Genomic DNA, 20,778 nt, shown 5'->3' with positions numbered 1-20,778 from the left:
CTGTAATGTAGAGGTCTCGCCCCCGTATCAACAGGGGGATGTTGGGTAACTATTCTTCACTACGTCTTGACCTATGTCAGTTCCCATTTTATCTGTTCCTTTTGATTTTCAAGTTCTCTTACATTGTCACCTGGCCTCAAGCCACCCATCTCCAAACAGTGGATGATATTTACCACCGTGGAGACATTGATCTCGTCCCGCCTCACCGAGTCTCGTTGAGATAGTAACGTACAAGTTACCGCATCCATTGTGACAAAGAAGGACGGGGGAATTTCAAGACCCTGGCCTGTGGGGCCTCAGGTGGAGCCGCAAGCGTTGCAAGGATGCCAGCTGTCCACCGGCAGGTGGGCCCGAATCAGTCAGCTGGCGCTGCAGAATCTGGAGATGATCCTTGGGCTGCGTCCGCCGCCTTGAAATTCCCTGCCCCGCCTCGGCGCCCAAGCGTAACCGTCGCAACGAACCTGCTCGTCCCTCCCCTCTCCCACCCCCTTCCCCTCGCAGCAGCGCCAAGTAACCACGAGAAGCCTCTCGCTCGCCGCCAGATGGCCGCCGACGCCGCACCGGCGCCGGACGCGATGCAGCAGTTCCCGGAGCGGGCGCACGTGCGGCTGCGGAGCCGCGTGCACGGCGGGTACCTCCACGCCAACGAGGACGGGGTGGGCGTGTCCCTGCGCTGGCACCGCCGCGGGTCGGTGCACGCGGCGTGGCAGGTGCACCGGGTCCTCCACGACGGCACCACCTGCGTCCTCCTCCACAGCGCCGCCTACGGCCGGTACCTCGCGGTCTCGCCCCACCCGGCGCCGCCGGGGCACCGCGGCCACCGCGTCGTCCAGGGGGAATACGGCGAGCAGGGCGAGTACCCCATCCTGTGGAAGCCCGTCGGCTCGGGGCACGCCGGCTACGTCCTCCTACGCCACGTCTCCTACCGCCTCCTCCGCGCCGACGGCAGGTACCGCTTCTGGCTCGCGGGCGTCTCCGTCGACGACTTCGACAACCAGAGCACGATGATGCATTGGAAAGTCGAGGCCATCCCACCGAGACCCGCGCCGCTGGTACTTCCGCCTCCAACTCCGGTGAGCTCGCCGGCCACATTCCTTGGCACTCCTCGCGTTGATTTGGGCGGAGCAGGGGTTTTGCCTTTTTGGAGCACCAGCGCTGGATGTTTCTTGTCCGTGTCGATTTTCCAAGAACTGCCAAATGTGATGATTGTGTTCTCTTGGGATCAAATTTGAGCTAGGATTACCACTTCTCTCGCTGAAATTTTGAAATCGTGTGGGTCTTGCTCGTAGGGAGCAGTAGGGTTCCGGGTTCTTGAATTCTTGAATCCTTGCTTCCCTGCATTTTGGTTTGCTTTAGGGAGGAATTTTGCACCAAACTAGTACTTCTTGCCTTCCCATTCGGGCATCTAAAATTTACGTGTCTTCTTGAGAACATACTCAACAATGGTTACTGTCTGTCATATGTTGATCTTGTCAGACAAGGGGGTGTTGTACATTTGATTCAGTTCAGAGCTATCCTTGGTACTTTTCAGTTCTTGGCCATTTCTTGCCAGATCCTGTTTCTGAACATTTTGTTCCCCATCATCATGTCCAGAGTTGCCTGTTTCTGAACAAAATTAGCCATTCAGAATTGTTCAGAGATCAGAACCAGTGCTGTCTACTTGTTCAGGATTCCTAAACACGAGTGTTCCATCGTGTAACAGATTAATCGAGGAGGCTTACGCGGCCTGTTCCTCCTGCACGAGGAGCCTGTGGTGCTGCAGCGGACCATCCGGTACGTGCGGGCGGACAATCTAGGCAACTTCAACCTGAACCCGAACGGCTGGCCCTCGTTCCAGTTCCATGGCCGGTCCGTGTTCAACCTGAGATCGGAGGTGGCGGACCATGTGGGCCTTGCGATCTTCTTCTTTCGCGTCATTGTCTGCGTCCGGGCCGGCCGCTACGGGCGGCCGACCCCGCTGCTCATCGACCTGCCTCGCAACGAGGAGACCCTGGACGTCGTCGCCATCGTTATTGGTACAGCAGGTGAGATAATCAGATAATCTTTGTATTTTTCAATGGTCGCAGGGTGAATGTTCAGTAGATCATACTGATGAGATAGAAACTGTAACTTGGATAGTGTGTAGCATGGTTCACACTAGTTCTGCAGTTCTGAATTTCCCGTGCAAAGAGATCAGTAAATTGTTGCTGCATCTAGTATCCCCTTTTCAGTTTTTGTTTTAACCACGCTCGTTAAGTTATGCTCATTTCAAAAGATGCTTTATTTTGTTTGGTTTTGATAATCTGAAAATGCTGTAGATAAGCAGAAAAGGTTGAATGAAAATATTTTATGGAGTATAGTTACTTGCATTTACAGTGACTATTGGTTCTGCTGTCTTTCTGACAGATGATTAGAAGCGCAGTGTTGAAAAAGTTGATCACCATCACATGCTGTCACTGTCTCATTGTATTACTGACACTGTGTTCCCTTTTGTGAATTTCAGCCGCTGGGGCGCTGAGGTACCCAAATGTTGATGCACATTAGAGGTATGCAAGGGCAGCACTCCTGACAACCACTTCTCAGTTTATACTTCAGAATTCCAAAGTACCACTGCGTCAGATACAGCATGAAGATCGGCTGTCTTTTGTTCAGCCAGTTTCAGAAAAGTCAGCAACTCTATTGTTTTCGGTAGTTAGGTTCGATCCATCTTCCTAAGAGGAAGCAGTTTGTAGGATACTGATCTTTCAGTTTCACAACTGACAAACTGCTGATAACAAGAATGGATGTTACTATCTGTACCTGCCCTTTTGGTAGATTTCTCATTCCAGTCAATGTATGTTGAACTTAGATTTTAGTCAGGAACTGAAAAGCTTGGTTTCTGTATTTGTTTACTGAAGCTCTGCCTCTACATAACTTTGGGAAGTCACAGGTTTCAGTCATGAACTGAAATATCAAATCATCTTGTATGCTGATTGCTGAAGCTCTCCGCATATCTGTTAGCTCACTACTTCTTCGTATATTTTCAGCAAATTAACGGAACACTCTGCAACAGGTCATCTAGACAGTACACATTTTCAGAAGTACAATGTTCTTTTTCCTTTTCAGATAATCAGATCAACTTGTAGAGTACTAGAGTGTTAATATCAGGCAACCCTGTGATAACATGCGCTATTTCCCCCCTACAACAACAACAACAACAACGACAACGATACAGCAAAGCTGATTTTGGGTTGTAGTTGCACACAAAATTGCACCACGTGTTCACATGTACTGAACAAACAAAGTTTCAGAATCCTGGGTTTGCTTTTCGTGAGCATCGTTTACTGAACTTCTGGGCATGCACAATCAATATCCAACTGCTGCATGTTCCAAATTTACAGGTCCATTTTGTGAAGATTTGGCAGATCATGCCTCTCACTCTGCATCAAATCATGATTTTTAAATGGTCTCTGCACCAATGGAAAACCATCAATACCTGCAATGTGATATCCTTTCCTTGCTTCAACCGAGTAGGGAAAAAATGGAAGAGTGACTGGCGTACTGTCTGGCACCCATGCCTGAATCTGTGGAATCTGCTTGAACGGCACAAGGCGGCTGCAGATCTGCAGGTGCCTGTTTCGACGATCGAGTGACTGGCACTTCGAAAATCTGTGGCCTTCTGGGTGACGAACTGATGAAGGCGCAGTGCTTCAGAGTTCAGACTTAGCAGACTGGGACTTTTGGATTTCATGATGCAGATATTTAAGTTATATAAAATTTAACTAATTATGTCGAACCCAGCAGGGCGTTTGGTCTAGTGGTATGATTCTCGCTTTGGGTGCGAGAGGTCGCGAGTTCGATTCTCGCAACGCCCCTATTTTTATTTTTTTATTTTTTGCTTCTGCTCCCTGCGTACAAAATGCCAGTTCCCCCCTAGCCACCAACCGAAGTCTGTGTGCCACCGCCGCTGCTCCGATGGAAACCACCGCGGCGGCGCGCGTCCAGGCCCTCGCCGAGACCGGCGTGTCCCGCCTCCCATCGCAGTACATCCAGCCGCCCGAGCACCGGCCGGCCCCACCGTCCTCCCCCGCCCCCGCCACGCCCTTCGTGCCGGTCGTCGACCTCTCGTCCCCCACCGCGGTCGACGCCGTCCGCGCCGCGTGCGCGGACTGGGGCGCCTTCCACGTGGTAGGGCACGGCGTTCCTGGAAAGCTCCTCGACGCGGTGCGCGGGGCCGGGCTCGCCTTCTTCCGCGCGCCCATGGAAGACAAGCTCCGGTTCGCGTGCGACCCGGCCAGGGGCGCCGCCGCCGAAGGGTACGGCAGCCGGATGCTCGCCAACGACGACTCCGTGCTCGACTGGCGCGACTACTTCGACCACCACACGCTCCCGGTGTCCCGCCGCGACCCCGCCCACTGGCCCGATTTCGTCCCCGGATACAGGTAATTGGCCCGTTCAACAATAGGAAAAATCCTCTCTATCTGTTCAGCTCATCTCTGGATGATTCATGAATTGCTAGGGGTACAGTTCTGTTCATACAGGAATGATAGGGTAGAGTTGATAAGCGTAAGCGATGTAGGAATTTTTGTTCAGATGTGCAGACAAGTAGAAGGTGGGTGAGGAAGCATTGAACTCTTTGCATTAGTAATTAACTCTGAGATTCAGATCATGGCACAACACAGGCTAACCACAGATAATGTATATGTGAACTTCTATTCAAAAATTGTCACTTCATCGTGACACCCAGTTGTTGTACTGGTTCCTTTGATAGCATAGTGCTGACTGTTGAGTACGTTTTTATCTGTTGGAGAATCTTAGGATCCTGTTTTCACCCCTGAGTGTCAGCACATTACGCCAAATGTCCTTTTCCCTGAAATGCAGAAGCTAATACACATAGCATTTGCAGGGATACTATTGTGAAATACAGCGACAGCATGAAAGATCTTGCTCAAAGATTGCTGCAGATCATCTCTGGAAGTCTGAACTTGCCACCATCTTATATGGAAGAGGCGGTTGGAGAAGTTTATCAGAATATCACCATTAGCTACTATTCTCCCTGTCCACAGCCAGACCTTGCTCTTGGACTGCAATCTCATTCTGATATGGGTGCAATAACGCTTCTGATACAAGATGATGTGGGTGGCCTTGAGGTATTGAAGGATGGAATGTGGATACCTGTGGCTCCTTTGCCTGATGGTATCCTTGTCATTTTGGCTGACCAGACAGAGGTACTGTACATTAACATGCTTTTTCATCAGTTTTAGTTTTGCGTTCTACCATCTTTCCCTGATCTATGGTTGAGGCTCCCCACTCTTAATGGGGCACTTTTGTGGTGGGTTATGGCTAAAGTGTCGTATGAATATATATTCTTTTATTTGGGATTTTGTTCCTTTAGAATTAAACCATGTTATCATGTTTTTACCCTTCTCCAGATCATCACCAATGGAAGATACAAGAGCTCTGTTCATCGAGCTGTTGTCAATGCTGAATGTGCCCGCTTATCAGTGGCGACATTCTATGACCCATCAAAGTCAAGGAAAATATGCACTGCTCCACAGCTTGTGAGCAAGGATGAGCCACAAAAGTATCGGGATGTAGTTTATGGTGACTATGTCTCAACTTGGTATAGCAAAGGTCCAGATGGCAAGCGCAATATTGACACCCTCCTGATTCAGCAGTAGAGTAAGAGGCGCCTGGTTCTTTGAAAAAGAGATTCAGAGGCACCTTGAAACAGGATAACATACATGCCGTTCGTGTGTGTTCCGATACATGTCCAACAAATCAGTTGCAAATCTTAATCAATAAATATAGGGAAAATAACTTGTATGATGTATGTGGTGCAATAAAGTACTTTTTCATTGCCAATATTTGTTAATACTTTCATCTGACTGGCTGAAAGAGTAAACACGACTGAATCTTGACATCTTCGTTTTTTGTTCACGTCATCTTTCCTCTTTTTGTGTGTTTTTTATTTGGCTTAGTAGCTAAAAAACTTGGTATTGGTGTTCTGGAAATACCTGATGATGTTGCTAAGGAGAACCTTTTCTAGGTTGGAACCTGGAAACTGTAGTTGATTTTTGTCCCAGTTAAAAAGATGAATTGTTAATCGTCGGTTTCCCAGCATTCATTGTAGGTTTTTTTTATTTGCTCATGTCCTTTGTGGTCTCCTCGAGTGGGCAGGCAGCTGCCACAGTGATAGTGGTTGTGGGGCTATACAGTATACAGTGCTTGGGGGCATCACTGATGGTATGCCCATTATTCTGCTTAGTGCCCCTCCCTAATTTGAGCCTTCCTCCTTGTGGAATCTTTTTGTTCTCCTATCATTTTGATCCAAATTCCCCTTGAGACTCAATCAAGGGGATGATGCTATAATTTAATCCTTCAGGCCATTGCTATCAGGAGTACAAAGTTTCCATTGCATGAGAGAACTGGTGGGAGGGAATGGGAAATTACAGGTGGATTTTTAAATTCCTTTTGTTTAGTGGGCTTGGGATCATGGAGGCAGTGGGAACTGGAAGGAAGTTCTTGTTTGGAGAATGACAAAATACACCTAGTTTTTCATCATAACATATGCCATCCGAAATGTATTGCAAAACAAGGTACAAGGACAGAAAACAAAGTCCTACTCCTATAATCCTATTCCTTAACCCACCAGATGCACACTCCTCTAAACTGCCATTCTTGAATTGTTGCTAAAAAAACATTGGTGCAAACATGTCAATAACTGATTGAACAGTACACGAAGGCGTGAGCCATGAAAATTATATCCTTTATTTCAAATAGCGTATGGCTTGCTACAGTTCATTTGCAATACTTATAGAAGAAATTCCCATGGAAACCATATGGAACCCTTTGAGGTAAAGTAATTTTTGCTACTGGCTCCTCTGAAAATCTTTTTGCGTCAATAATGTAGACCTAGAGAAGACAGGAAATCTGGTTAGCTTAGCAATGCATGGAAATAATGAGGAGTGATGTGGCATGCTCTTCAAGTACACAATTTAATTACCTGAGAGATGTTTGTTCCCTCTTCATGGACATATGTAACTACCCATCCATCATCTTCATCGATTCCGCTTTCCCTTGCAACAAATTGAACTCCAGAGCAGAACTGTTCCTCTTTTAAGTCATGGTACTGCACTGAGATAAATTGCTTGTTTTCCTGATGTTTTATGAAACTTTAGTCTGTGTACTAACAGGACATATCTGATACTTTATGCAATACTTAGTAGTTACTAACCTTATCTGGCATGTCGAAGTGCAGCTTTGCTATCATCTTAAACTTAAACAAGCCTGCATCCTTACACATGCCATGAACATGGATTGTGTAACAAGAAGGACAACAAAAACAACTGAGAAGAAGATGATTTTTCAAAAATTACTACAGTAAGTATGTTACCTGTTTTACTTGTTGCTAATGAGTCAACAACTTGAGCATATCCATACTTGTTTCTAATGCCTATAAATTTGTCATTGATGACAGGGAAATCCATTGCAACTTTCTCACTGGTAATATAACCTTCGTTTGTAGTGCCACTTTCCAAATTTAATCTCCATTCATAAGGGTGAGAAAAAAGAATGACATCTAGTGAAGGATCAAAATCTTCTGAATCCTTATCAGGTTGGAGAAATGCCCTTCCATACCATTTCGACTTGTCAGCTCTATAACGGTCACTAGGGATAATAGAAACAAGTATCCGACAGCCTCTCACAACAACCTGTTCACAGGCTTTTTATCAAAGTACATAAAACAGGAAAATATGAACAATTCCTGATATAAATTATTATTACATATGGAATGTTTAGTGTCATATGACTCCCTTTTATCTAGATCTGTCGGGGTACATTTAGATTCTATAGGATTTACCTCATTTTCATCCTCAAAGCAATTAAATAAATGGTAACTGCAGTGGTTCTCAACATCAAACCATATGATGGAGTCAGCATCACCAAAACGAGGCATTACCCCAATACGTGATTTTCCATTCATATCATTTTCAATAAATCTGAAGATAAACATGTGCACATTGTTATGGCAGAATCTGCACTGTATAGCCCCCAAAAGGTGGTTCCGCAGTAAAGAAGATGCATATGGAGTTCACTCACGGCTTTTGTAAGAGTGTCCTGGATATGCCAAATCTGAGAGGATAGTCCATTATAATATTGTACCTATATTACATGAAACAGGTGTTAGAGAATGGTGATGTTTAGAGGAATCTGATATGACTTGTAAACAAAATGAAATATACCTTGTAGTTACTCTGATGTCATTAATGAATTTCCCTTCTTCAAATTTGAGATCAACCTTGTGAAGAAGCCTCTCACCATCAGCTTATTATGTAAAAAGGGGCATCAATAGTTAACTGCAGTTGCGATGTATGATAAAATATGTGAAGTGACAATTTTTAGTGGTGTATGCTATCAGTTTCCAGTAGCAACTAATACAATGACAGATGAAAATTTGATATTGATATGTCCAATGCATTTTTTTCACATTCATATCTGGAACTTTTTTTATCTTAATCGTTTAATGCAGCTTGTTAAAACAAATTATTTAGTTTTTTACACATAGTTTACATCTAAATACTGTTAATTTCATCTCATGTGTTATTTTACTTGTTGGATGGTGGGTTCATTAACATTTCAAAACTTACCCGAAACTACTCCAAGCACATAGTGAGGTTTTTCAGAATTTGTCCCCATTATCACCAGGTCTCCACTTCCCTGAATCTTCTGTAAAAACAAGTAGTCATGTGAATTTTGGTTAACTAATAACTTAACAGGATAGACAATATTTAATAACTTATTATTTAAATACTAAAATGATCCATTTTTCATGCTTGCTAAATTGTGAACCATCGTGTGAACTTGTGACCTCTTTTTTTTGGGCCTGTGGATCGGTAAAAATGGAGGTTGGAACAACTGCCCCTTTTCGTGATTATTATGTAGAAAATAGTGTGGTGTTTTTTTTTTAACTTGCAAGGAGTTCGCAGTTGAAAGGTTAACAGCTTCCATTGCATACCTTTGGATGACTAGTGAAAGGTTGGCTCCAAGCTCCATTGATGCTATAAGGTTCTAGAGTGTTGAGATTATTGATGTCAATTTCATATGGCAGATGGTTTTCTGAGACAGCAAAAGCTCGTCCCCCATGCTCAAATATGTTAGTGTTTGCGCTGTCCTTCACAGCTTTCCCAAATCTCAGCTAAGCCACAAAAAATCTGTCAGTATTGCAGGAGAAGCTATATAGCAATTACATCTACAGATAAAGAGTTTATCATTTGCTGTCCTAGAAGATTAATGAACTGTGTTGTTATATTCTACTCATACTCATTAATCTTCATGAGATTATAGCTGTCCAAAAAAATACAGGAATAATTGACATAGAAATTTGTGTTTATCATAACTAACTTTGCCAATTAAAATTGCATTTACCCTTGATTCCAACTTATTGTTTACTGTCAACTAAAATTGCATTTTTTATTACAATTATGTTTTACTGTCAATGTAAGACTTACAATATTAAGAACAAATGCAACTAGTGTTGCATAGGGTTGTCCATCAGCAAATGGGACAAAAGCCACTTCATTCTTTTCTCTCTCTAATTGAAAGGTGTCTGTCCACAAACTTGTTCCTATAGGATATCTTCCATTCTCCTAGACTGCTCTTGTTAAAGTACACAGCATGTAGCATTCCATGCCCTTCGTAATACATGTATGTTGTTGAACCAAATATGGAATCCGCGACTGTCTGTGTTGGATGGAGAGGGTTTGGACCTGTTAAAGTAGTTCAATACATCAACACATGGTTATTCTCTTTAATTTATGACGTCAGTCCAAAAGTTGTGGCTGTTGGATGATAACTTTCTAATTAGGAATCTGGAAGGACATTTCACTTGTACTGTGTTTTGAATCCTGCATCCATCCATTCAACTGCAAGGAGTAATTCGCACTGTATTGAACACGACTCAAGTTGAGCTCACCATTTCTTATGTAGACACCCTCAGGAAAATCTTCTGGGACTTCTCCGCTGAGATCATTGAGTAAAACCGCCTCACCGATTTCGTCAATAGGTCGAAAATTCCCCTGTAGGAAACTCATTCAATTTTGTTTGTCTGATCGTAGCGATATGAGTTCAGTAACATCAACGAGCTGGGAAAGTTTGCTCATAGATGTTGCGTATTAGTGTTTTCATCCCTTAACTTTTCTCCGAGGGTCAAGTTTATCCTTCAATTTTTAATTTGGTCAATCTAGTCCTTCAATTTTTATTTTTGTCAAACTCGTCTAGTGAATTTTTGATCAAACTCGTCTAGTGAATTTTTGATCAAACTCGTCTAGTGATATGACACTCCATATTGCATAAGATTAATGCAAAAGGTCATTTTTGCCCTTAGCTCCTTCCCTTCTCAATTTCTACCGTCGCCATTTGCACTATACAAGGTCATGATGCCACGATCGAATCAAGCAAACCTAGATAGCTGGCCTAGCTCTCATCTCCTCCTTTATCTGCTTCTAGCACCACTGAGCATGCGAGGTAGAAGTGCAGCAACTGCCATCTCATTTCTCTTCGATCTAAGCTTCACATCAACCAGCTCACTTTACCACTTCTCCGTGAAAGCAAGCAAGAAACAAATACAAAGCACAAGCATCTCTCCCCCTCCCTCCCCCTACCTCCCCTCCTCCCCCTCGTGCCCCCCCCTCCCTCCCCCGCTCCCCAGCAAACAAAGCAACACCTACCCGCTATCCAATTTCTCTCCTCAAGCAAGTTATGCTTGGTACTATATAAGAAACCCGAGCCTATTCCTTGATTATTAGAATTAGGCCACTTAAAACTTGCACATATACGGATGGTGACGTAGACCTATCCCATTCCTTAGGGACAATCAGGGACAATTCGTGAGTTTGCAGGTTACGAGTCTGACTTAGACAATAACCACAGCGGATGGTACGACTGAAGGTCGTGATGCTACGCTCAAGATTATTGCCTGCGGAAGAGATCGAGATGATGAAGATGCTACCTGAAGCTAGTTATCACCGTGTTTGCTTTACTCATGTCGTTTAGCCCAAGGGGTATGTCCCAGAACGTACTCTCATATTCTGGGATATAATAAATATTAATGTACAGTTATCGTGTAGTATGATTGTGATATTATGCTGAAATGAGTTTTGTATATGATAGCTACAGTGAACTGACTAAAACAGGGGCAGGAGAGTCAGAAACCCATCGTCCAAAGTTTTATCTTTAAGATACATTCCACCACATTATCTTGACCTCCTGGGAGTGTTGAAGTGTAACTTGGTTGGTACTCTCTTGGTGACGGGTTCAGATCAAATGCACTGCAAGTTTCGGCCGTCCAATTCTCTAGTGAACGACTCAAATCTGATATTCTGATGGGACAGTACCAAATAGCGATGAACAGTAATCCGATGGATAATACTCCCTCCGTTCAAAATTACATAACCATTCCAACTTTTTTGGAAAGTCCATATTCATGATACTAAATAAATATTATTAGTTTATTCATTACATATATTTTTATAGTATATCTAATCGGTGCTATAAATCTTTGCGATCCTCTCTATAATTTTGATTAAATATAAAATGATTTGACTCTCTAAGAAAATTGGAATGATAATTTGGAATGGAGGAAGTATATGCCACGGTGCTCTTGCACTTGCACTGGATCCAGATCCGCCTCGGTGCCTATGGCAAGTTCGCAACAGACACATAGCTAGTAGGCTCTTTGGTTGTTCAGACATACTGATCGCAAGCGACATGAAGTATACATTAGCTAGTGAGGGCTCTGCTTTTTTTTTTAAATTTTCATGAAGTGGCCGGAAATTTTGAGAAGACAGATTGGGGACACAAAGAAATTATAATGGTGTATAAAGATTTTGCCGGATGATATTTCAGATACCGTCATGTGTATAATTTAGTTCTTGCTGTCTTCTCAACCTGTGATGCTAATATATTTATAATTAAATAATGAACCAGTCTATGTTCGTCAACCTTTTCAGAGACTGCAACAAACTTTTATTTGCTTTTTAAAAAGAAAAATGTATCGACATGCAACTAGTGAATGCAAGCATAAGTACCTTTCGACCAATGCAATGCCATACTTTACTCGTTATCCACGGTGGGGTGGAGATTACAAAAACAGGATGGCATTATCTTATAGTTTCAAGACCAGACGAATCCAAATCTGATTGGTTCATGCTGTCACAGAAATGAGTTTGGTTCAACCCAAAGCTCTGTTTTGCCTTTTGGCAGCTACAGGAAGAGCACCTTCGCAGCTGCCTGCCTTGCACGTCCGGTCTTCGAATTCTCCGAAGCACAACAATGCGGTATGCTAGTCCATTTAAATTTGCGCGTGAGCTGTTAAGGGCATGTCAGGATTCAGAGTTGAGACATCAACGAGAGCTATATGCATGCCTTTAGCCACATCTGGGTTACCGTGTTATGATGAAGACGACCAAGAACAAGTGGCGGCGGCGGCGGCGGCAGCAGCAGCAGCAGCAGCAGAGCGGGAGGCCTGTTCTGGTGACGTTCTACGTGATACAGCCAAGAAGGGGCCGCTGCGGCAGCGCCAGGGCGACCTCATCGCACATCATTAGGCATCACCACCACCGGCAGCATCACCATCAAACCTTGCATGGCGGTCACCATGACGAGCGGCGTGGAGGGAACGGCGGCAAGTTGTTCCCAGATAACCGCCGGGCAGACCTGCTGGAGTACTCGCGGCAGCTGAGGGCGCTGGCACGGCAGGCGATCACCGCAGCTGCAGCTCCGCCGCCACCGCCACCGCCACCCTTGCCTCGTCTTCATCAGCGTCATGACATCGATACGGTGCGCTACAGGATCGTTTTTTTCTTGTCTTGGTGCAAACACATTTCATTTCCGGCTCTGTCACACCTCGGCCTACAGGCTGTTGCGGTTCACGGTGACGAGGGGCACCCGGCAGCTGTTAACCGGAGTCTAGAGCGCGCCATGAGCCCGCAGCAGATCAGGCGGCAGCGCTGCTTCGGCAGCGACGGATGGAGCTGGAAGAGTATCCTCCTGCTCATCTTCCCCATCTGCATCAACTGCGACGGCGACCGAGGAGGATGGATGGCGATGACAGCGAAAAGAACCGGGACAATAATCAAAAGGGTTGGCCGGCTGCGTTGCTGGTCAGCAAGCTGACGGTAAGTACAAGAGGATAACTTTTGTACTACTAGTCGCACATAGTGCCGTGTTCAGTGTTTAGATATTGTACCCTGACTAGTTGAGTGCGCTGCAGCAGGTTACCAAGAGCAGACGAGACCACGGCGGGTTCGCGAATAAGCTGATGTCCGTTTTACACAAGCGGTCACGATAGGCCATTGTATGTTTCCTATGGCGAGAAAAAAGGACGCCACATGAGACAGGACATATTCGTGCATCTGCAGAAATATGACCAATATGTCAATGTTGCATCTGCAGAATAATTGATTTCACTGCTACACAACCTCTCATCACCGCCGGTCCCAAAATCCAATATCACCGCCAGTTTTGGTGGTCGTTAGATATAGATTAGTGATGATGGAGTTCCCATCACCGCTGGACCAAGAACCTAGTTGGCCACACCCTCTGCCGGATCGATCCGGTTAGCCACACCCTCCGCCATCCGTCGGAGACCCGGCCACACACTACCGGAGTCCGCCGGAGCCTGGGGTTGTACCCTACCGAAGCCCCGTACTAGAGAGAAAGAGAGAGAGAGGTGGCGTACCGTGCCGCCGCTCCTCGCGCGCCCACTGTTGCTCCACCTCGCCACGCATTGCCCTGCTAACCGCTGCCGCTTCTCGCCAAAGGCACAAGGTGAAGGGCGAGCGAAGGGGGAAGGGCAGAGGCAGCCACAGGATTAGGAGGATGGGGAGAGAGAGGAGCAAGGGGAACGACCGGGGGAGAGGAGGGAGAGACAGAGAGAGAGGAGCGAGGGAACGAGTGGATAAGAGTTGTGCGTGTGGAACCGTGGATAGACTTAAATTCAGTGAACTGCAAATTTCGGGTTAGTGACCTTTGCTGCGTCGCCAGTGTTTAAAACCTACCGGCAGTAGTAATTATCACCGCTGGCTTTTAATTTGACCCGACGATGATGTTATATTGTCACCGCCAGTTCAATTTTTTACCATCAGGTCATTTAAAAACCCAGCGGTGATAACTCATCACCAGCCACCACCAGCAACATGTCCTTTTTAACGAGCAGTTTACTAGCCTTGCTCACAGTCGATTTGCCACACTAGTCCCTCTCTACCTCCATTGATGCCATGGTGAGCTTCACAGTACCGCAAGAATGCTCACAGTCTATCATAGTGCTGGCAGAAATTGAGGAGGGGAAGGAGCCAAGGGCAAAAGAGATTTTTCACATTAATCTCATTCCATTATGGAGCACCACATTAGCACTTGGACGAGTTTGACCAAAAATCAAAGTTTAGGGACCAAATTGGCCGATCCGATAGTTGAAGGACGCACTTTACCCTTAGACAAAGTTAAGGGACCAAATCGTCTATTTTGCCTTCATATTCAACAATATTGTACTGAAGCATCTTTCACTCACTGTCATTATTAGATTGAGAAAGTAGCGCATATGTAAAGAGATTAACAGTCTGATATGCTAACAAGAACCAGTGCTACCTATAGGCTAGTTCATTTCAAGCTTATCCTTTTTTCCAACGCCACTAGTAATTAAGTCTTTTTAATTAAGTTGAGATGAAAGTATGAATCCTAAAAGTAGTAGCAAGGAAAAATGCAAGTAAGAAAAAAAGAGCAAATAGAAAAATCATCTTTACGCTTACCTCATTCAGAGAATGCTGCTCAGAGAATCTGTATGCTGTGTCTACGAATCGTTCCAGGAGATTTGAAGAGACTGACTTCAGAGTTCTCGATATCTCCTGCATGAGGTCCTGCTTCTTCCATCCAGGCGATGGCACCTAAACAGACGGCAATTCAGAGGCCTAAATAGAACTCCAAGTTGTAAAATGCAAAGATCCAAGTTTGCAGCCATTCGAGGCATTGCTAAACATGGAGTTGTTCGGAAGCGACAGGCTCGATCGTAGCTTTTTTTTTTCGCCCACTCAGTGTGTACACTATGGAGTGCAGGAATGACACGACGCTTATTATACAGCATCAAATTAGCTTCACTAGATAGATCATAAAATCTACTTTGATATTCCATTTATTTAATAATGCAGATGCTGATATATTTTTCTATAAATTAGAGTTTGACTTAGGATAAATCTAAAACGACCTACAATGAGCACCGGACAAGAGGATCACCAACAGGTAGCATCACTGCATGATACCTTGATGGCATTTGGCGGAGTGAAGGGGAGTGCTTGAGCTGGCGGTCTATGGCTGTGGGCGCGCACGCTGCACTTCCCGGCCGTCAGTTTCAGGCTGCTGCTGCTGCCTCCAGCTCTGAACATGGTGCCGTCGTCGTCAGACGCCATTGCCTTGGCGCGCCGGCCTTCGTTATAAAGACGCGCGTGCAGGCGCCGGGACAGGACAAGCCTGGCTTATTCGGTGTTAGGCTCCGGCCGTGGCGAGGAATAACGTGGCCTCATTGGTCGGATAGAATAGGCAGGAGTTGGCGAAGAACATAGTGAGCGTCACAGATGAGACGCATGGAAGCACATAGAATAGGCACTACATGTTGGCCTTTTTAGTCAGGGACACGTATGATCCAAAAGGAAAACAAGATCATGCACACAATAGAGAGAGGGAGTGACCAATGGTCAATGGAGCAGCCGTGCAACTAGGGCTTCGGTTTAACGCGTGGATTGCGAAGGCATGGCCAATGGGAGCAGCTTCGGGTTGGCAGATTTGTCCCTGTTCTGTATGAGCATGTTATTATCCTGACTGCTAAGTTCTAGCATCTTTTGCAGGCAACAAGTTACGGCACTTCTGAAGGAAGAGAGAGGGTGAAGACAAAGGAAAAGGCCCAGGACCACAGCACAATGCAGAGGGAGCCCAGCCATTGTGCATTGTAAATTTGTACAGCGCGAACACTTGATAAGTACATCCAGACATCCAGTTCGTCATGTTTCCCCAGCTCCAACCGGTTCCATAGCCAAATACTACATGCCATTGAGGAACAAGAACAATCGAAGAATGGGTAGGTATAGTAAGGTTTGGCTGGGAGTTGCCACACCAGTCAGAATAGATGCACTGCGTGTAATGTTTCTTCTATCAAGTCCAGCCATGCAAGACAACCATCTCTAATGTTCCTTGTTCATGTCACGGTCTCGTGGCCTGGGCGCGCAGAGGAAGAGCGCTAGCTGCTACGTCGGGCGTTAGGAACAAAGCGCCACAGATCGACAGCAATGTCGACCTCCCTTTTCTTGTGGAACTTGTAGCTCTGTGGCAGATCGTATCGCAGCTGCAATGTAGGGGTGGGGAAGAGATTAAGAAACCAGCTGCGGAACTAGGACTCTCTGAGAATGGGTAGGTACAGTAAGGTTATCTTACAGCATTTCATTATTCTAATACTTTCCTGGTAACAAGGGAAAGTGACTGGAGTTTATCTGCTTACCTCACACAGAACCTCAGCACTGGCAGCATTGAAATCACGCAAGGCTGCCTTCTTGATACGCTGATGATTAGAAACATGAAAACAAACGTGAAATGGCAAGAAATTATCAAATACATGAGGATAGAAAAACAAATAAAGTTGGCACGATCAGGATCATTCCTGTATATTCTGTACTTGTTCTGAGAAAAACATACTTCTCTAGTGGAAGTCTTGTGCAGAGAGTAGACAGCCTGCGAAGCAACCTGTGAATAGCAAATGGGCACTTAAAATGTCAATGGCATAATCTTTCAACGGAAATCGTTATAGAAAACAAACACCAGTTCTGACCTTCAACCCCATAGAAAGGAACTCCATGTCTGCTCCTTTCTTTCGTGTCCCAAAAGGAGGATTCATGACAACGGTGTCAATATGGAAGCCTGCACCAAATGTCTTTCTATCAGCCAAAAGGCTGGGGAATGCTTTCGAATACTGAAAGCATAAGCATACCATCCAATTTAGACAAAAAAGAACACATTTAAAATTGTTTAATTTGCTCTGTATGATGCTGTTTGATCAGGTTTATTGGCCGGACCCATTGATCTGATCAATAATTGTTACAACTATGAATCACTAGCACCTGATAAACATTGTTCAATCCCTACTGGTTATCAATCTGCAAGCAGGTTGAGCGATGATACTACAATTTTGGCTGTGAAACGAGTTTCTAGACATGAACTACTTAAGGCAGTCTATTGAGTTTGCATTGTAAACAAAAAACCACTAGAGGTTCACTTCTGCCTAGTTAGAATATGTTAGCACTTGAAAACAATACCTTTCAAATTTAAATTCTTTATGTCAGACCAAATTAAGTCGATATCCAGCTGCACAATCAAACATTTAATAAGCAAAAGACATGTCACTGACAAGAGAGGAAATATGGTTAAATACAGATGGCTAAGTATGAGTCAGTAAATATTCTTTTCAGCTCTACTTTTTAAGCAGTGTTCTAACATAACCAAGGAATTTTTTATGCCAGATAATAAAAGTCATGCAATAATCTAGAGAAACAAATGAGATAAAAATTATCATAACTTGCAAGAGGCAGTGAAAACGGAGGGCTAACATAGGAGAACTTAGATACACTCCACTGAATACAGAATAAGTGTTGTTCTGTTATATAAGAATACAAGATCAAAAAGGCACCATGCCTCCATCATAGGGAAACTAATTTCTACAAGGACTCAAGGGCACGCTATTTTTGCAAAATTTTACACAAACCGGATTCACAACACTGAAGTGCTGGGTATATCCATTAAGCCCAAGCTAATAATATTAGTTACAATAATAAATTCACACCAGCTTAAGCTTATATGATGTTGTTATGTGGAAGGAACACTTCAGTCTATGGAATAAGCCCAAAATAGCTAAGACATGTGGCCACGGCCTCTGGGTTCAGCTTAAGAAACTAAGGCTGATTTTGAGGCTAGGGAGACAAGCTGCTAGTGTGTAACTATGTATAGAATATATGTTTGGTCCCTCACATTATGTCAACACAGAATCCATAGATCTCAAGTTTTACTGGGCAATGGAACTTTGAAATTCAAGGATATCTAATTGTACACGTTACCTTGTTCATAACTTGAAGTAGAAATGTAATTAGCTACACAACATGCTACTCTTCTCACATGGTCAATTTTTTTCTTTAAAATATACAACACACTACTAAGAGATAATAAACTAAGCTGGTAGCTTTGCGCAAAAACAACACTAACATCTGTTTTAAGCATTGAAGCTATGTACAACTTCAACAAGACTGTGACAGGAAGATGCAGGTGCACCACATATGCGAGAATTATCGTCTAGAAGTATTTAGGGTCTGACAATGATGCAATTCATAAATAATTAACAGGTGAAAAGGGGGATTAATAAAGTGAAGGGTTCTCCATTTCAGAATAAAAGAGTGGTTAAAGTGGAAAACTAAGAACCATAATATCGGCATACCTCCAGATCAGCAGCATTTTCTTGAGCAAGTTCAAGTGATTGTGGATCAACATCAATACCGATAACATGTCTGTCAATCTCAATCACAACCATAGAGACTAAAATTAGAAATGGAAGATTTTTTTTAAAAACTAAATAGAAAAAAAAAACCATTCAGATACTAAAAAGACACATTGGTTTATAATTCCCTATAGCAATGAAGAGTATTTAAAAGTATTCTGCAGTATCTGAATTCATAGTATGCCATTGAATAATATACTACATTGTTTTAGCTTCCCCTAAAAGGAGTGTGAATAATATACTACGTTGCTTTAGCTTCCCCTAAAAGGGGGATTAATAAAGTGGTGGTGCTATTGCATAGATAAAAAGGGAAAATTTTAAGCAGACACAAACTTAAACATACTCACTCAGCATCCAGAAGAGCACTCGCCACTGCCAGGGTGCCACAGCCACAGCCAAAGTCAGCTACCACTTTGCCAGTTATGTCATTGAAACTATTCTCCGCCTGATTGGTTTATCAAAGCATCATGAGCATGATAAAGCTAAGTAAATATCACAACATAAGGAGTAGAATTTCAGCATCTGACTGCCATTTGCACCAGATCAGCACAAACACACAAAAGAAAGTATTTGTCAACTTAAGGCTTTTACATGCACTTTTACTGAGGCAAACAGCCAGTGAGCCATAGCCAAAGGTTGAATATTCCAAAACATAAGAACTGGAATATTCCAAAGCTCGTACTTCGATTGAAGTCATCAAAGTTCCCATCGATGAAAATTGCCAGTCAAGTTAAAAGCATAGGCAATCTACTGCCAAAACTAAAATCTGAAGGGACAACTAGATGCATAACCATTAACCAAACGCACTTTTTCTCTGTGAAAGAGCACTGTGATGCAGCTACAATTACAGAATAAAGCCACCCTACAGCAGCCGTGAGCCCGTGAACCTAGAGCCAAGTAGCTCAGTCGATGCAGAACCAAAGCTGCACTTGGTGGCAGTGGCACCCAATTCCATAATTCCACTCACATACTCATCACATCACAAGTTCACAACAAAGCCCCGCATCGCATCCCAAAAACCATCCCGATAAGAGAAAGATAGCATCCTTCCCTCCCGAAACAAAGCCGGAAAGCATCGGAATCGGAGCAGGATGAGCACTAACCGTGTAGAGCATCCGCGACGCGATGTGAGGGCCTGTCGGGTACTGCTCCAGCTCCACCTGCACCAACAACGCCACCCAAAGGCAAAAGTGAGATGCCACCCTGCTTTTCCCCCTTCCCAAAATCGGGCAGGAGACGGGAAAGAAAGGGAGAAAGGCGAGACGCGGCGGCGGTGGCGGAGTGTACCTTGGGGGCGGGGAACTGGGTCAGGCCACCGAGGAGGCCCTCCAGCTGCTTCAGCTTCATCTCCTCCCCCGCCCGTCGCCGTCGCCGTTGTTCCGGTGCAAGCCGAGCACACGACGGACGCCGTGGAGTGGAAGTGGTGGAGCTCTTGCTGCCGGCGAGGCGAGGCGAGGCGGCGAGACACTGGCGCCCCTGACTCCGAGGGGGCGCAGCGTTTTTAGGGCCGGTACGGGTAGGCCAGCCGAGCTGTCTTGGGCTGGGCATTCACCGCACCAGTCAGTATTAGCACGACAGGCCCGTAACACTAATGGGCTGCAGGTGTTAAGAGGCCGAGGAAAAAAGCCCATACTAGTGAAACGTGTCGAAACGGGCTCAGTAAACTAAGGCCCATCTCTCTCCTCTTCTACCTTTCCCGAAGGCATTTTCGTGCGCCGTTCTCGCGCCGCCTCCTCAATGGAATCGAAACCATCCGTCGCCGTCGCCGTCACCGCGGCGGCTGGTTGCCCCGCGGCCCCCGCGATCGGGCGGCCAGAGGCATCTTCTCCTCTGGGGGCGGGAGAAGAAGGCGCGGCCTCCTCCGCGCGCGAACCACCGATCGCCGCGCGGTCTTCCTCCCGCGCGCGAGAAGAAGGCGGCGCCGGCGGCGCGCGCGGAGGCTTGCGTGTGTGTTAATTTCTGCGACTGCGGCCGTGTAGGTAAGCCAAGCGTTGATCTTTTAATGAATTATGCTCTGGATATGAAAACCGACCGGTCAATATGAACTTCAGGGTTGGGCGAGAAAGAAAATTGTGGAGTAACATTGGTGGAGCCGTTTGGACTGAAATTCAGAGGTCTCCCGCAGTCGCATTGCACAGATGCTAGCTGGAAGGGTTGGAACTTGGGAAGCATTTCGGAGGGAAATTCAGTGGTCTCACCCATTGCACGTCAAGGTGCCTTTCTGTGTTGATGTTGAC

General features: G+C 45.1%; 3 protein-coding genes, 1 long non-coding RNA gene and 1 other non-coding gene across 5 annotated transcripts; 3 read left to right on the top strand and 2 right to left on the bottom strand.

The window, feature by feature from the left end:
- The first annotated feature begins 542 nt into the window (after positions 1-542).
- Positions 543-2,523, top strand: LOC111257045. Its single transcript, XM_022826053.1, has 3 exons — positions 543-1,073; positions 1,703-2,024; positions 2,483-2,523. The coding sequence occupies exons 1-3, from the start codon at positions 543-545 to the stop codon at positions 2,521-2,523; spliced, it is 894 nt and encodes a 297-aa protein (XP_022681788.1).
- Positions 2,524-3,761: 1,238 nt separating this feature from the next.
- TRNAP-UGG lies at positions 3,762-3,833 on the top strand. Its single transcript has one exon. It is a non-coding gene; the product is annotated as a tRNA-Pro (tRNA).
- A 58-nt stretch (positions 3,834-3,891) lies between these two features.
- Positions 3,892-5,903, top strand: LOC101755811 (probable 2-oxoglutarate-dependent dioxygenase ANS). Its single transcript, XM_004964713.3, has 3 exons — positions 3,892-4,400; positions 4,865-5,186; positions 5,391-5,903. Exons 1-3 carry the CDS (start codon positions 3,934-3,936, stop codon positions 5,637-5,639), a joined length of 1,038 nt encoding a protein of 345 aa, XP_004964770.1. The 5' UTR covers positions 3,892-3,933; the 3' UTR covers positions 5,640-5,903.
- Positions 5,904-6,487: 584 nt separating this feature from the next.
- LOC111256929 lies at positions 6,488-8,113 on the bottom strand. Its single transcript, XR_002677183.1, has 3 exons — positions 7,196-8,113; positions 6,965-7,117; positions 6,488-6,873 (listed from the first exon to the last, which is right to left on the bottom strand). It is a non-coding gene; the product is annotated as an uncharacterized LOC111256929 (long non-coding RNA).
- A 7,778-nt stretch (positions 8,114-15,891) lies between these two features.
- On the bottom strand, positions 15,892-20,025 carry LOC101755402 (methyltransferase-like protein 5). Its single transcript, XM_004964712.2, has 9 exons — positions 19,829-20,025; positions 19,645-19,701; positions 18,889-18,986; positions 18,482-18,551; positions 17,313-17,361; positions 16,829-16,917; positions 16,696-16,743; positions 16,502-16,561; positions 15,892-16,348 (listed from the first exon to the last, which is right to left on the bottom strand). The coding sequence occupies exons 1-9, from the start codon at positions 19,886-19,888 to the stop codon at positions 16,244-16,246; spliced, it is 636 nt and encodes a 211-aa protein (XP_004964769.1). The 5' UTR covers positions 19,889-20,025; the 3' UTR covers positions 15,892-16,243.
- Positions 20,026-20,778: the final 753 nt, after the last annotated feature.

Source organism: Setaria italica, chromosome IV (genome assembly GCF_000263155.2).
Source record: "Setaria italica strain Yugu1 chromosome IV, Setaria_italica_v2.0, whole genome shotgun sequence".
NCBI lineage: Eukaryota > Viridiplantae > Streptophyta > Magnoliopsida > Poales > Poaceae > Setaria > Setaria italica.
Note: the sequence above shows the minus strand (reverse complement) of the source record. Positions and strands in the feature narration are given on the sequence as shown.

Bases quoted from the DNA above. Each gene is read 5' to 3' on its own strand.
- LOC101755811 (XM_004964713.3), top strand. From the start codon at position 3,934: ATGGAAACCACCGCGGCGGCGCGCGTCCAGGCCCTCGCCGAGACCGGC. The intron at 4,401-4,864 runs GTAATTGGCCCG...TAGCATTTGCAG, and splicing joins GATTTCGTCCCCGGATACAG to GGATACTATTGTGAAATACA. The intron at 5,187-5,390 runs GTACTGTACATT...ACCCTTCTCCAG, and splicing joins TTTTGGCTGACCAGACAGAG to ATCATCACCAATGGAAGATA.
- LOC111257045 (XM_022826053.1), top strand. From the start codon at position 543: ATGGCCGCCGACGCCGCACCGGCGCCGGACGCGATGCAGCAGTTCCCG. The intron at 1,074-1,702 runs GTGAGCTCGCCG...ATCGTGTAACAG, and splicing joins TACTTCCGCCTCCAACTCCG to ATTAATCGAGGAGGCTTACG. The intron at 2,025-2,482 runs GTGAGATAATCA...TGTGAATTTCAG, and splicing joins CATCGTTATTGGTACAGCAG to CCGCTGGGGCGCTGAGGTAC.
- LOC101755402 (XM_004964712.2), bottom strand. From the start codon at position 19,888: ATGAAGCTGAAGCAGCTGGAGGGCCTCCTCGGTGGCCTGACCCAGTTC. The intron at 19,702-19,828 runs GTACACTCCGCC...TTGTTGGTGCAG, and splicing joins CCCAGTTCCCCGCCCCCAAG to GTGGAGCTGGAGCAGTACCC. The intron at 16,918-17,312 runs GTATTGTTTTCA...CATTTGGTGCAG, and splicing joins AAAGAATTTAAATTTGAAAG to GCTTCCATATTGACACCGTT.